The 14,341-nt window shown below is 39.3% G+C and overlaps 1 protein-coding gene across 10 annotated transcripts in view; it reads left to right on the top strand.

Moving 5' to 3' along the window:
* The window catches only part of kcnq5a (potassium voltage-gated channel, KQT-like subfamily, member 5a), an 85,464-nt gene extending 71,123 nt beyond the window's left edge, over nt 1-14,341 (top strand). For 2 of the 10 annotated variants that reach the window (XM_061040229.1, XM_061040231.1), the window contains exons 10-17: nt 333-386; nt 2,540-2,781; nt 5,074-5,182; nt 9,412-9,543; nt 9,855-9,971; nt 11,000-11,113; nt 12,133-12,259; nt 12,507-14,341. In XM_061040229.1, coding sequence (XP_060896212.1) covers nt 333-386; nt 2,540-2,781; nt 5,074-5,182; nt 9,412-9,543; nt 9,855-9,971; nt 11,000-11,113; nt 12,133-12,259; nt 12,507-13,577 — 1,966 coding nt within the window. In that variant the 3' untranslated portion in view covers nt 13,578-14,341. The remainder of the gene's footprint in view (nt 1-332; nt 387-2,539; nt 2,782-5,073; nt 5,183-9,411; nt 9,544-9,854; nt 9,972-10,999; nt 11,114-12,132; nt 12,260-12,506) is intronic. The other 8 variants (XM_061040232.1, XM_061040233.1, XM_061040237.1 and 5 more) reach the window with 6 other exon arrangements.

Raw genomic sequence — 14,341 nt, 5'->3', positions numbered from 1 at the left:
GCTTTCTTGGTTTTATTTGAAGCTTTAATATGTGATTTCAACAACCAAACCATATGCAAAAGAATGTAAGCAGAAAAGTGAAGTTTATGGTTGAAGCATCTGGTGAGATTTTGGTCAAATATGTTGTGAAAACTGAGTTCAGGTGTGTTTACCTTCCATCCAGCCCTCTTCACTCATTCTCCTCCTCTGGTATATGTCCACTGTCCACTCTGTGTGTTTGCTCTACGTCAATATTGACAGCAGAGAAATTTCTCTTCTCCTTCCTCTTTAATCTCATTCCTTCTTTGTGTCTTCATTCCCTCCTCCATCCGTCTCTCCCTCCTTTGCCCTAGTAAGGGTCTAAGTAATGGGAGGTTCTTCAGAAGGTATACTCGGAAATATAGGAGGTACCTGCTGTATTGCATCCTCTCTGCCCTGACCTGCCTTTAGCCCCAAAAAACCTGTGCGAACGACTGACTAACAGCATGGAGGAGATCAAAGAGAACCACTTTCTTAGTATCCTCTTCCCTCTTTAATATCAAAACAGATTGTTCTGCCTGTTGCCTGTCAAATGCAAGCCAAACGTTATGTTACATAAGTAACATACGGAAGTTACTCTGATTTTTGAAATTGCGATCCTTTAAATACTTTCATTCCTTTAAATTGTGCAAATGAAAATGTTCCCCTGACAATCAACCAAAAAGGAACATACAGAATTCATGGGGCTGGACCCAATTCACCATGAATTATCACAGCACATCACAGCAGACAGGATCAAGGATTAACTGTTCCTTGTTTTACTGCATGCTGCATTTTAGCCATCAGAGTTCATATATCTGTATTTTTTAAGATCAATTAAGCTCTGTGTTGTGTCCTGGATTTTAGACAGAACTTCATGTTTTTTAAGTATAAGCAGGAAGATAAAAGGGTACATGAGTATGAGGGCGAGGGGGGGGGGGGGGGGGGGGTAGTTTAACACGTTTTTACAATAGTTTTAACAATTGTGAGATTGTGAGTATGTATTACATGCTGTGAAGTGTTCCTGAACAAATCTGGGAAAGTAGGGAAAATATTGTACAGGTCAACATGTCTCTTACGCTTTGGAACTATGCAAACAAACAAAAAACTGATTCAGATAATGAAAGAGAGAAGCTCTGGACAGTATAGCATGGAAACCATTTGAACCCTGCATTGCTCTCCCATTTGTCCACTGCACTGCATGCTGGTCTATTTGCCTGTGCAACATCATGCAGTAAGTGTCATTGACTTCAAGTGAATGACTGTTTAATTTTTTTAATGGGCTGATGTTGTTCAAACTTCCATAAGCGCACTGTTGAAGGAAAATGATGATTGATAAAAAATACATTTTTAAAATAATTGCATAGGTAGGTTACTATACGTTGGATTTTAAGCATTAATATCAACGGATTACTCACATGGCGGCCATTTTCCTTACTCTATATGCTCAGGGTGGGAAGCTCAAAAACTTTTTTAAATGATGTGCTGCTGTGTTTCAGGTTTTAAGTTACTAAGTGGATAATAAATCCTTATCATTTCAGCGCTATCAGAATTATCTTTCATGAAAAAATTAAGATTAAAAACCCAGAATGACATTGGGCCTAATTTGAGGTGAAACAACATAACCTATTTGATATACCATAAGCTACTTTAAATAGCTTATTTTAGCACTCAGCCAGGTCTTAGCAAATGTTAATGTTAGCTAAGAACCAGCTATGTTAAAATCAAGTCCTGTTTGTGTTATATGTGAGCATAGCCTACAACAGGAAAGGCGCAACATACACTTTTCTAGCTAACAGCTCATTTAAGCTAGCAGGAATGTTAGCTAGGTTGTGGTTGAATGCTAACATTTGCTGTTGTCTGATGTTAGCTGTGATGGTGTGATGTTTTACCTTCAAATACGGCCTAATGTCTTTCCACAATTTGAACTTTCCCATCTGAGTTTGATGTCAAAGGAAAATGGCTGTAAATTGAATACAATTATGTTTCCCAACTAAACAATGGAGATCAAAACAAATCTTATTTTCTGATAAACTCTTTAGTTTTAGTTTTTAATTAGATAAATTAACTAATTGTCTTTTGTTTCCCAAAACGTGATCCAACAATAGAACACCATGTTAAGGTTGTCAGAGTCCTCTTTTGATAATGGTCTCATTTGTTTAATGTTGTCGTAAAGTGAATGAGATGATGATGCACGTTGGTTGCCTTGTTGAACATCACCTTAAAAATATATTTTTTTTTAGGAACAAAAACATTAATATATTGTCAGATTGTATTGTGAGGATTGAAGTGCTTCAGGATCAACCACTGTGGGTTTGTTTTGGTGGCTTGGCAGGCAGTCTGGCTGTGTTCTGATGTTTTGGGCATGTCAGCTGGATGGATTATGTTTGGGCTGAAGGAAAAGACGGAACGCTGCCCTGTGTCTGCGCTCTGAACTCTTCTCACTCTCTGAGGGGAAATAGGTGTTGACAGAATCTTTTTTCCCCCCCTCTATATCTTTGTGTCTTTCTATCATCCCCCCTCTTCCTCCCCATCCCTCCAGTCAGAAGTTAAGTTTTAAGGATCGAGTACGGATGGCTAGTCCTCGTGGTCAGAGCATGAAGAGCAGACAGACTTCCATCAATGACCGCCAACGCTGTTCCCCCGGCAACGAGGTGGGGGGCAGTGCCGAGCTGATGGGTGGCAGCCCGGCCAAAGTGCAGAAGAGCTGGAGCTTCAATGATCGGACCCGATTTAGGCCATCGCTGAGGCTGAAGAGCCAGTCTCGCACTGCTGTTCCAGATGGTGAGTCAAGGACTAAAAAAACAAAATCTAACATTTGCCCTTTTATGCATGTATAACAATTTAAACGTTGTTTGAAAAACAACCTTATTTAATCTCTTAAACCTCATTGAACCCCAAGTGTGCCAATATTTTAAAGCTCCTCCAATCCACATAAGCCAGTTTCTATTCAAATGAAGATCCCAAGTTTCCAAAGTTTTGATATGTAAATATATCAGACTGAGTTTGGAGGAATTGTTTTTGATATGGTTCATTAAAAAAATGTGTGAAAAAAGGGTAAACAACTTTTCCTTATAAACAGAATTTTTAGTTTGAAAGTTCAACTGATTTAGAATAGAATTGGAAAAAGATGATACAGGGTATGTGTCAGTTGCTGTGGATTTTCAAACAGAATAAAACATATTTGTCTGTCAATTTTGAGGACGAGTTATTAAGATAACATTTACACTCAGATCTTACAATCCCAGAATCTGTGTACAAGACAATTACACTGCTAAACGCAACAGAAGCCAGATGACCACCAACCAAACCACAACAACAATAACTTAGCTACAAAAGCTGCAAAAATCTTTGTTTATGAAGGGATTGAAGGCACAGGAAACTTGGTTTCAAATATTTACTGTTTCTCTGTGGCCTCTAATGTCCAGTGCTGAATATGCATTATCAGAGAAAGTATCAGAATGACTGTGTTCATGTGGTTTGATCTGATTTTTCAGTGACATTGATCTGGGAACATTAGGAAACAACCCAATAACTACTGTCACATTGTCATGTAAATCTTGGTAATCCTGATTAGGGTGGGGTAGTACAAGTACAAAGTTACATATAAGGAAACATATTCCAGTGGAGCCCCTCCAACTATAGACCACTTAAGAGGACTAAACAGGAGATAGAAATCTCAAATCCAAACTAACCAAAGAGTTCCAGGGACACAGTTAGCTGATGAATATAAAAGGTTGTATGGCCTCTATTGACTCTAGAAACTGTTACTGTATCTAGCCTCATGAATTCCTGCTCTTGTTATTCCATTGCAGTTGACAGCTGGTGTAACAATAAACCTTGAATTGAAAGAAGAAATTCCTTTTCTTTTTTATTTAATTTTTGGATCATTATACTCCATTGTATTGTTGATTGGATGAGACTGTTTTAAAGAAAGTTTCTTATTATATTGTACTAGGATAAACTGAAGCCACTTGTTATTTGCATTTTTTATTACTACTCTTAGTTACGATATATTTTGGAGAATGGACTGCAGTATCACAAGTGTGCAGTGTTTCTTTATGGGATCAAACCTGTACCAACATGTTTTATTGAACTCTCTAAACTTTCTGTATATCTTCTCTGAGAATTCCAGATACACCAGATGATGAATGATCTGCATTTTTTCATCACATTTAATAGAAACCTATATGCTATATTAAAAAAAGGAAATAGCTGCATTATCCTTTTTGCGTTGGACATCAAAGACTAGCCCTCTATTCTTTTGATAAGACAACAGCGACCCAGGATATGTCTCACGCACTTGAGAATATATAGGCTCGATGAGTGTATATTGCTACTTATTGTACATAATTGAGATTGTAAAGTGTCTCTCAACCTTTTAGCTGGTGTCCTTGGTTTTTCTTTTGTTTTTTGCTCTTGTGTAGTTGTTTGTCCCTGTTGGTCTATGCTTCTTTTCCATAAGATCCTCTTGTATTGAACCTGTATTTCAAAGTGTCCAAAAATGAGGACTTGTGCGGATTCACAGGGAAAAGGATTTGTTGCTTGCTATAAGATAAAAATGAAGGAAATTTTTTTTGCCCTTAGTGCACACTTTGTCTTGTATTTGCCCTTCAGAAATATGTAAAAAAAAAACACAATTAAAAAAACAAAGCAATAGCGGACAGCTTTAGTAACATTTCTGTTTCACCTTTTAGTATCTTATATTTGATCACCTCCATTACTCACTAAATCATTGTGCACACTCTTTCCATCTTTTCCCTTCTGCTTCCCACCTTCTCTTCATCTCTTTAATGTCTGTCTATGTCTCCCACTCTCATTATTATTGGCAGTATTAAGGATATATACCCACTTCTCTCACTTCACACAGCTGAGCTGGCAAATTACTGCCCATTTCTAAAGATCCAATCCAAGCCGAGCATACATTTTCACCTCCTAAAAGCCAAAATAGTATCACTTTGAAACATTCTTGGCGACTCCCATCAAAACTCGCTTTCAGGAGAGAGTTTTATGAGACAAGAAACTATTAAGCATGGGTCCTCATTCATTAATGAAACAGCGGTCTGTCTCTTTCAGTGGATGCTGGCATGACCACAGAGGATTCCTTTGATGAGAGAGGCTGCCATTGTGATGTCACAGTAGAGGATCTGTCTGCACCGCTCAAGTCTGTCATCAGGGCTGTCAGGTGAGCTCCTGCTGCACTTTTTGTTTGTGAAAAATGTATATTTTCTATAAGTATGCGAGGGCCTGCATTCTGCCAGCCACAACCAAGCCAGACCTGATTTTCCACAGCTATGGCTTATCTTCATTGTGTCAGTGTTAAAATAAAGGAGTTTGATGTTCTGGGAAAAAAATATTTGCTGTCTTTATGATAAATATGAAAGTGCTGCCAGCATAAAGACTAGAAACTGGGGCATACTGACAATGTCTTGCTCGAGCACAATACCTTCTGGTTTCCTGGCAACCTCAGCATCGTCATGACAAGTATCAAGTTACTGCACCAGGCTAAGAAAAAGTCTGGGACATAATGAAACCCTTAAGCCCTAATTATTGTTATTTTATACTTTTATTTGAAGAGAATAAACAACAAGGATATAACTTGTTAATAATGATAATATGAATTATTTATTGTTTACCAGAAAGTCTTGGTTGGTGTGTTTTGTTACCGTTGGACATAGCAAGGCTAACTGTTACACCTTCTCTCCATATTTATGCTAATATGATGTGCTCATATTTATACAGACGAGTTTCATCAAAACTTCGAAGATATATGAGCGCATTTGAGAACATTTTAAGCTGTGCCTTTAACTTTGACTATTTGTGGAAATAGTACGTTTCAAGCAAGGGGTGCGTTGGGTACCCAAAACGCTAGGGAAACTGATTCTAGGGAAAGGAAAATTGTGGGCCTGGATACAAACTACCTCGTGTTACAATTGAAAAGGACAAAAACATGACTATAGGTTTCTTACAATCGAGGCAAGAAATGATGTAACAAAATCTAGATTCAATCGATAAGTGCTACCTTATTTGACTATTTGACCTGAGTCTGGTTCTAAGTGGTTGTATGGACTCATTTGCACAAAGTAGAGGTCAAGTCTTGTTATGCTAAATTCAGATACAGCTTGATTTTATGGTATCCAGTCGGTCCAAATCATTAACACTCATCAGTGGTTTTCAGAGTGCAAAAAAAAGAAATCTTTATGTTATCTACCTCCTCTCCTGATTGGCCGGTAGTGCAATGTAAGCTTTCAAGCTTATCTTATTGGCTGTATTATGAGTTTGTATGTATTTAATGACTTAAGGAACGGTGTAAAGGCAATCTTAATGAGGAGTCACATTGTTTAGATCAATTATTCCCTTGTTCTTTTTTTTTTTTTTCATCAGGTTAGTCCATTGATTCTAAATCCTCAGTGACGGCTCACTGATGCAAAGAGTTTCCAGTCAATTGGTGATGTCACTGCACCCCCTCCTCATTTTACAATGGGCTGCTTGTTGGTTGTATGTGACTACGTTTCTGTTACAGGTCGAACTCGGCTCATGTTTTCTATTGATTGTTTGGCCCTATGCTTTACTTTACATGCTGTTTATGATCTGTAACTATTGATCGGAAAGTTCATGAATGATTCAGTGTGAAGGACTTGAATGAAAATCAAATTATCACCAGTTAATGGAGGGATCCATTTTTAAAGTCTGAGGAGTCAATGGACTATGTGTACTGTTGATTTACACAAGAAAACCAAGGACAGTTTAAATGAATTGAGGCTATTTAAGAATGTGATGAATGTGAATTTCATACCCGTTAGCGTTTAGTTTAAAACCCTGTTTACTTATCTATTCCCTCGCAGCCTTACAGCGTCTTGAAATGAATCAGTAACACAACACAGCAACACAGACCCCTGTAGTGTTTCCCTCTATACAAGTCATTCTGGAGGGGAGAAACATACATTCACACATGAGTGCAGAGGTTCTCATGGTGTTTGGTTCCCTGAAGCACAGCATTTTTAAAATCTGTTTCTTTTCTTTTCTCCTTCATGCTTTTTCTCCTTATCAATATAACCCTCTGCTGGGTTTGGCTGCAGGGGGTTTCAAGCAGAACTTGTATGTGTGTTAATGTGTGTTGTCTTACACTGGCACCGGCACCCTGCGAGCGAATGTTTATCTAACTGGCGCCAACTGATTCTCTCACTCCACTGCTTCTTCTCACCCTCCTCATCATTTTTTCATTATAAAAATGTCCAGTTTCTCCACTCAATGAAGCAGGATTTACACTTAAATTAATTAGAGGTTGGGGAAAAGATTGACTTCTGGTTCAAAGATGATTGAGCTACTTGAATTTAAGCAATGCTGTGCTGATTTTATCATTCTAGATTTGACCACATAACTTCCTTCTTTATTCTACTCTGTATACTACAGTGCATTAGCGATAAATGGACACTTAGAAATATATGAAAACAGAACATATAGATGCTTTACATAGACCACAGTGTCTTTAATAAGAAGTCCTATAGCTGCCAAAATTTGCAAAAACAATACATTTTCACATAAACATATTGGGACTTTAATGACCTATTAATTATGTCCAATAATCCTCAAGAATGTCATATGCAGCAATTACCTTTACTGATATTTACAGCGGAGGCTGCAATGATTACCAGTTTAACCATTTAGCTGTCGGCTATCAAGTGAATTTTCCACCAACAACCCTAATCCAGCTACTTTGATGAACAAGTATTGTTTTGAGCCTTTTTTTTTTTATTTAAATCAAAAAGTGCAAATTCTCTGATTTCAGCTTCTAAGATATGGATGTTTTTGTGTGTTTTTCCCTCCTGAAAGTGAACTGAATTCCTTTGGGTTGTCAAAAAACAACATGTATGAAGATGTAAATCTGTGCTTTAGAAACCTTGATCATTTTCCATATAGTGTTGCATTTTCGAGACCAGTCAACTAATGGACAAAATTATCAATAGATCAATCAATGATGAAAATACTTATAAGCCCTTGTGCTTTATTCAGTAATATTGTCTTTCAGTAAAGCTTCCTGTTCTCTAAAAACAGCTCTGACAGTGACTCGTGAGTCGGGGGTGAACGCAGTGGGAAATTTGTCATTTTTATAATTGTGATGGAGAGAATGAAAACAAAACTCTATTTCAAAAACTCAATTAAGCCTTCCTCAATGAAAATGTAAAATAGTGATTTATGAAGCTGCAGGGTATGTGCACTAGCTATAAGGTTTGTATCAGTCATTGTTGAACATGATACTGAATATGTGTAATGTGAAATGTTATCTGATTGCATTGTTTCATATCTTGTTTGAGCAAACTGTATCAAATTGTATTGCACTTTATCATAATGTATCATATAGTACAATATATCGTATCGTATCTTCTATCAATCGAATATAAACATATTGTACTGATATTACCAGAGAGCCAATTCACATAAAATAAATCAGAGATGTACAAGTTGCAGTTATAGTTATAATGAAATACAGTGGATATTTACTTCATCTGCTCTGCTATTGTGTCAAAATTACGTATTTGCACTGAGAAGGATCAAAGGTGACGAGATTTGATACTTCTTTGTGAAGTCACTTAGTCAATCTCCCTTTTTCTCCAGCCTGTCTGTTTCTCTACTCTCAAACACAAAAACAGATTATAACTACCAATCAACCCCGACCGGCCTGCCCACCCACCCAGCAGGCATTTCTCCATGGGCAGCCAGAGCCCAGGGCTTTCCCAGGGTGTCGGGTTGAGGGTTGTACACCCCCCTCCCCTGCCAGGACTGTTATTACAGAGGGTCATCTGTTCCCATTGTTTCCATTTAGACAGTGAGAAAAACAGGCAACTGGAGAAAAGCAGAAGCCACCGGGGAATCTAAATGCACCTAATACATAGCTCCCCTTACCTGTATCAATATTATTCGCACAGCGGTGCTGCTGTGCACCAAATTGAAGGAGATAGAAGGGTACACTCGAGTTTCAAAGTCATTCATCTTTGTTGTTATGGATCTGACAAGAGAACCAGGGAGCTTTGGTTTCCCCTTAGTTCCACTCTGAGGTATCTGATCTTTCAATAATGTTTCCTTTATTACACTCCAAGAACAGATCAACAAGTGAAAAGTTACATAGGTCCTCCTGTTGGTTTCCACAAGTCGCTGCTACCATCTACTGGTTTCTTATAGTTATTACACCCTTTTTCAGCACTTCAGTATACATGATCTCCTACGTCTCTTTATTTTACTTGATGTACTTAACTTTCTGTGTGTGTGTGTGTGTGTGTGTGTGTGTGTGTGTGTGTGTGTGTGTGTGTGTGTGTGTGTGTGTGTGTGTGTGTGTGTGTGTGTGTGTGTGTGTGTGTGTGTGTGTGTGTGTGTGTGTGTGTGTGTGTGTGTGTGTGTGTGTGTGTGTGTGTTCAGGATCATGAAGTTCCACGTTGCCAAAAAGAAGTTTAAGGAGACATTGCGTCCGTATGATGTGAAGGACGTTATAGAGCAGTACTCTGCAGGACACCTGGACATGCTCTGTCGCATCAAAAGCCTTCAGACCAGGTCAGCACACAGACACAGAGTCAGACACACACACAAACACACACACACATCTCACATTATCGGCCCGTCTAAAAGTCATCATTCTTTATCCATTCCTACTTATTGTTTATTATTTTTAAAATATATTTTCAATGTTATTTTTTTATAAAAGTTTCATGACTTATGAGATGCTGCTGTCATTGTTGCTTCAAACGTTTCACTTTGTAGTATCCCATTATATGAAATTAACCCACTTTTACCCCAATCTAACCCTAAACTATGTGCATATATGGTCTGTATATATACATGTGTGTGTCCCCTCTCTCTCTCAGACTTGACACTGTAGTGGGTCCCCCTCCAAGACCCTTCAGCAGCCCCAACAAGACCTTTTCCTCTCCTTCCCTGCATTTATATTACAGCCAGGCCAGGAGGAAACAGTCTTCACTGGGGTTAGACCACACCCCGACCTGTTCTGCTTGCCAGTTTTCTTGCCAAGATAACTAAACCATGATGATGTCACACTTGGGTCAAGTCTCATCCATTCACATGCCTTACATCTATTAGAACATCCCCTGCATACATACATTTATATTAATGTGCATACCTGTACATATGTTTAGCCAATAAATGTCGAGGGAAGTCGTAAATCTTTTTGTTTATGCACTTTGATTTAGATACAGGGCTGATTCATATTCAACAAAGTCCAAGTGATGTAGCTCAGGCACCGCTGTCTCACACAGCTAGCGAGCTTTCTCAGATTTTTGTATAGCTTAAGATCTAGCAGCTTTTTTAGGGTTTCAGTTCCTTGAAGCAGCTTAATTCCACGTCTATACGCTTTTAGTTCTTGTATCAAAGTTCAACAATCACTTAATTTTTGAAAGTAAAGTTGATGTATTGTTTCAGAAGGGGTTGTGCTAACACAGTAATACATGTCACATATACAAACCATGTTTTTAAAAATAATCTGGACTTTCATCCACTGGTTTGTTATGTTGTGTGAATCACTAAGTGGTTCTGTAGGTAATGCCATGTTGTAACCTGAAGGATTTTACCCCAACAGGGTATATATTGTCTATCTGGATCTGTTATGAGATCAAAAATGTCAATTTTCAGAAAAATATTTTTTAAAGCAGCAGTGGCTTAGCATGGGTTACGGCAATAAACTTGCTTCCCAAGATTTTTTCAAAATGAACAAACAGACAAAACAACAAAACAAATGCCAGCATGAATATCAGCCTGTGAAAACCCCATTTAATGTAACTTTCATACTGTGTTTATTTGCATACTTATGTTGTTTGTTGTAGATTAGTGTTGGACTTGATTTCTTCATCTAGCCACCTGTGCTTTCTGCTTTTGTGTGTATGTGTGTATAAATGTGTTGAAATGTGTGTGTGTGAGAGCGAGCGAGAGAGAGAAAAAGAGAGAGAAAGAGAGAGAGGGAGAGGTGAATCTGACCCAGTGTTTCTCCTATCTCCAGACTGGCCAGTGCAGCGAGCTCTGGTCCCAGCCTGAGTAGCCGATCCAGGAACATGTCCTCTCCTGCCCTGCACTATTATTGCAGCAACAACAAGAAGAAGCTCTCTGGCTCAGGGTTACTTAAATTTCACTTAATTCAAGTTTAACCCGTACTAGACTCCCTATTAGTTATCTCCATTTCTACCATTAGTTCCCCTGCAGTCCCTGCAAAACAAACACAACATCTGACATGCTTGTAGTGATGCAATGAAAGGTCATTTCTTTCTCTCAGTTCCAGATGGTTAGAGTTTGCATTTTATAGTGTCATGTAGAAGATTTTGACTGTTACTCACACACAAAAATGGAGGTAAAACATTTACTTTTATGCATTCGGTAAATGTTTACGAACTAGGACAGACACACATTTAATTTGCAGTTAATGCAAATTCATACTAACGTGTACACACACATTTATTAAGACATAATCAATTGAACTAATTCATCATTATTAAGGCATTAAAGAGTGACATTAAAAAGTTGGAAACAGATAAGAACTGGTATTTTGAATGCAGCACAGCATAGCATCTCCAATGGTATAAATGTCATCAGAGTTATGAAAATATTTTCTTGTACGTTTCCTTCTTACACAGACTTCATAGTTACAATACTAAAGCCTTGCTACTTAAGTATTGGTAGTTTTCAAGGAGAAGGCTATCCTGTGGGAGCTGTGAGCATTTTGGGTTAAATGGGTTATATTTGAAAGCCACATTTTTAGGGTATTTTTGTTCTGCCATTCCATTTCTTTAAGGATTGATATTCGATGCAAAATGATTTGTATTTGTGTAAATGTCTATTAGAGCCAGTCAAACTCATACAAACTGAATACTGCATGGAATCCAATCTGAAAATGCTTTTCTCCTTTCTTCCTTCAAACGCACCATTTGGTGGATAATTGTTTTTATTTGAGAGCAATGATATAGTCATGGATTGTGTGTTGTGTGTAATACTAACCCTAATCTAAACATCCTAGTGCTGCTTTAGGTTTGTTGCCTGACTCTGGGATAACCTGGAATGAAGCTTGGGGGCCTACTCACATTACAACATCAGTATTTTTGAACATATTAACACAGAAATACGTGTGTTTGTGTGTAACAGGGTGGATCAGATTCTGGGAAAAGGCCAGATTCCGTTGGATAAGAAAATAAGGGACAAGCTGCACCCAGATGGAGATTCCTTGGAGGGGATGAGCATGCTGGGCCGTGTGTGTAAAGTGGAGAGACAAGTGAGGAACTACATCAGCACTTTTCAAGATTTGTATTGTCCAATAACTGGAGGTGTTTGCAAGGAGTTAAAATATACCAATGACTCGGGATGCATGTATGACATCTGTTTTTAGTTTTATCAAGGTTAGAGGACTCAAAAAATGACTTTGTTGAAATTGTAGGTCAAATAAACTGCTCCTGTGAAATACAGTGAAAATTACAAACTGGATTAAAATGAATTCTCTTTTCTCTGTTTTTTTGTTCAAGGTAACTTCCATTGAATCAAAGTTGGACTCTTTGCTGGATGTTTACCGCCAAGTCCTCCAGAAAGGCCCATCAGCACTGACCCTCTCCTCCCTGCCTCTGTTTGAGCTGGACAATCACCAGCGCCATACCTCCGACTACCAGACCTCCGTCATTGGCAGGGATCTCCCCTCTCCACATGAGGGAGATCCGGTCAGAGCGGGAGGCGACAACAACAGGGGACCAAGTCGCTCTCTTAGCGGCAACCCGAGAGGCCTGCGGCTAATCCTGCCGCCCGCCGATGACGAAGGCCCCCCAGACTCAGCACCTCCATCTTACCCCCCGTCCACAGCCTCACTCTCCCCCTCGCCCCTTCTGCCTCCAGATAGCCCCTACCCAACCGTAGTCACCCCTAATGGGACCTCCAAGAGACCACACTTCCCTGACCTGCCGCCCCCTCCCTCAACCGGGGGTTTCACCCTCCGGCTGCCCCCCGTCATGCACCCCTCCTACCTTGGATGCCATGCTGACCCAGTCCCAGATGAAATGGGGGATGAGGTGGTCGTGGATGAGGGGGGTCTTGGCCCTTCTCTTGTTGTTGAATCTAGTGCGGATGCTGACCAGGTTAGGGACTGTGAGGCAGGCTCAGTGACGCTGCGGGAGAAGTCAGACTTGAAAGCTGAGGGGGTCTGGAGGAGGCACATGAGCCTAGAGGTCAACCCCATGCTGCTGCTCTCATCTAGCCCAGATGGGACACCTTCAGACTGGGGGAGCGGTTTGGGGAAAACTCTCTCCGTTCAAAATCTCAGCCAGCCTTTGACCAACCGTGCCCCTGCACTGTCCTCAGCGCTCAACAACAGCAGCAGCAACGGTAGCGAGGATGGAAATAACCACGGGGACATAAGCAACTGGGATGGAGCAGAACTTTTCATCAGTGAGTGCAAACTAGAGCCAGAGGAAGAACTTTTCAACTTTCAGTCCCAGGGGCCCTGCAGCAGCTCCGCAGAACGTTTACAGACTGTAGAAGAGGTGGCACCCCGACCCAAAGGAAACACAGATTTTCTCAGTCAATCACCACACATACAGTTGGCATAACCACACACACACACACACACACACACACACACACACACACACACACACACACACACACACACATACACATACACACATATAAAAAAATGTCCAGGACAGGAACAAACCAAGATCAATGCCTTGTTTAGGGATAAACCCTTTATTTTAACATTTTCTCAAAATGATTATTTCCACTGTCACAAATATATATTTTTGTAATATACCTATGAGGTACTAAAATTATCATTAAGAGATAAAAACGTATGAATGAAAGTGGGTCTAGAGAAAAATTGCAGAAAAAACCTGTAACCGCCCTTTAAAACGACTCAAAAATAGCAATTTGATCAATTTGACCCTGTAAAGACTTTGTTTTATTATCCAATAGTATTTTAATGAAAGGCTATGACAGATGTCGGCTCATTTACTTTTATTTGAAATAAAAAAGGGAGGAATGTTTACTGTGATTTCTGAGCCTGCAGTCTGACACCTGCCGATTATGTGTAGAAGGAAAATCACGTTATTACACTTGACACAAAAAACTTTGAGAGAGGTTAACTTTATTTTCAGAGTCATGGAGCAGTCCTACATTTTGAGTAACTTGAACCTGAAACAGAGCAGCTAGTTTTTGCTTACATGCAACTTTTCTCTTTCGAAATTAGACATCAGATACATCAGGGAACGAGTGCCAACCTGGACAGTAAGATTGCATACATAACATAATGAATAGTCCCAAAAAAAGACACATTAAAACACGCTCACACACATACAAATGACAACAGCACCCA

Source organism: Labrus mixtus, chromosome 6, assembly GCF_963584025.1.
Source record: "Labrus mixtus chromosome 6, fLabMix1.1, whole genome shotgun sequence".
Taxonomy (NCBI): domain Eukaryota; kingdom Metazoa; phylum Chordata; class Actinopteri; order Labriformes; family Labridae; genus Labrus; species Labrus mixtus.
This window is presented reverse-complemented; position numbering and strand designations above follow the sequence as displayed.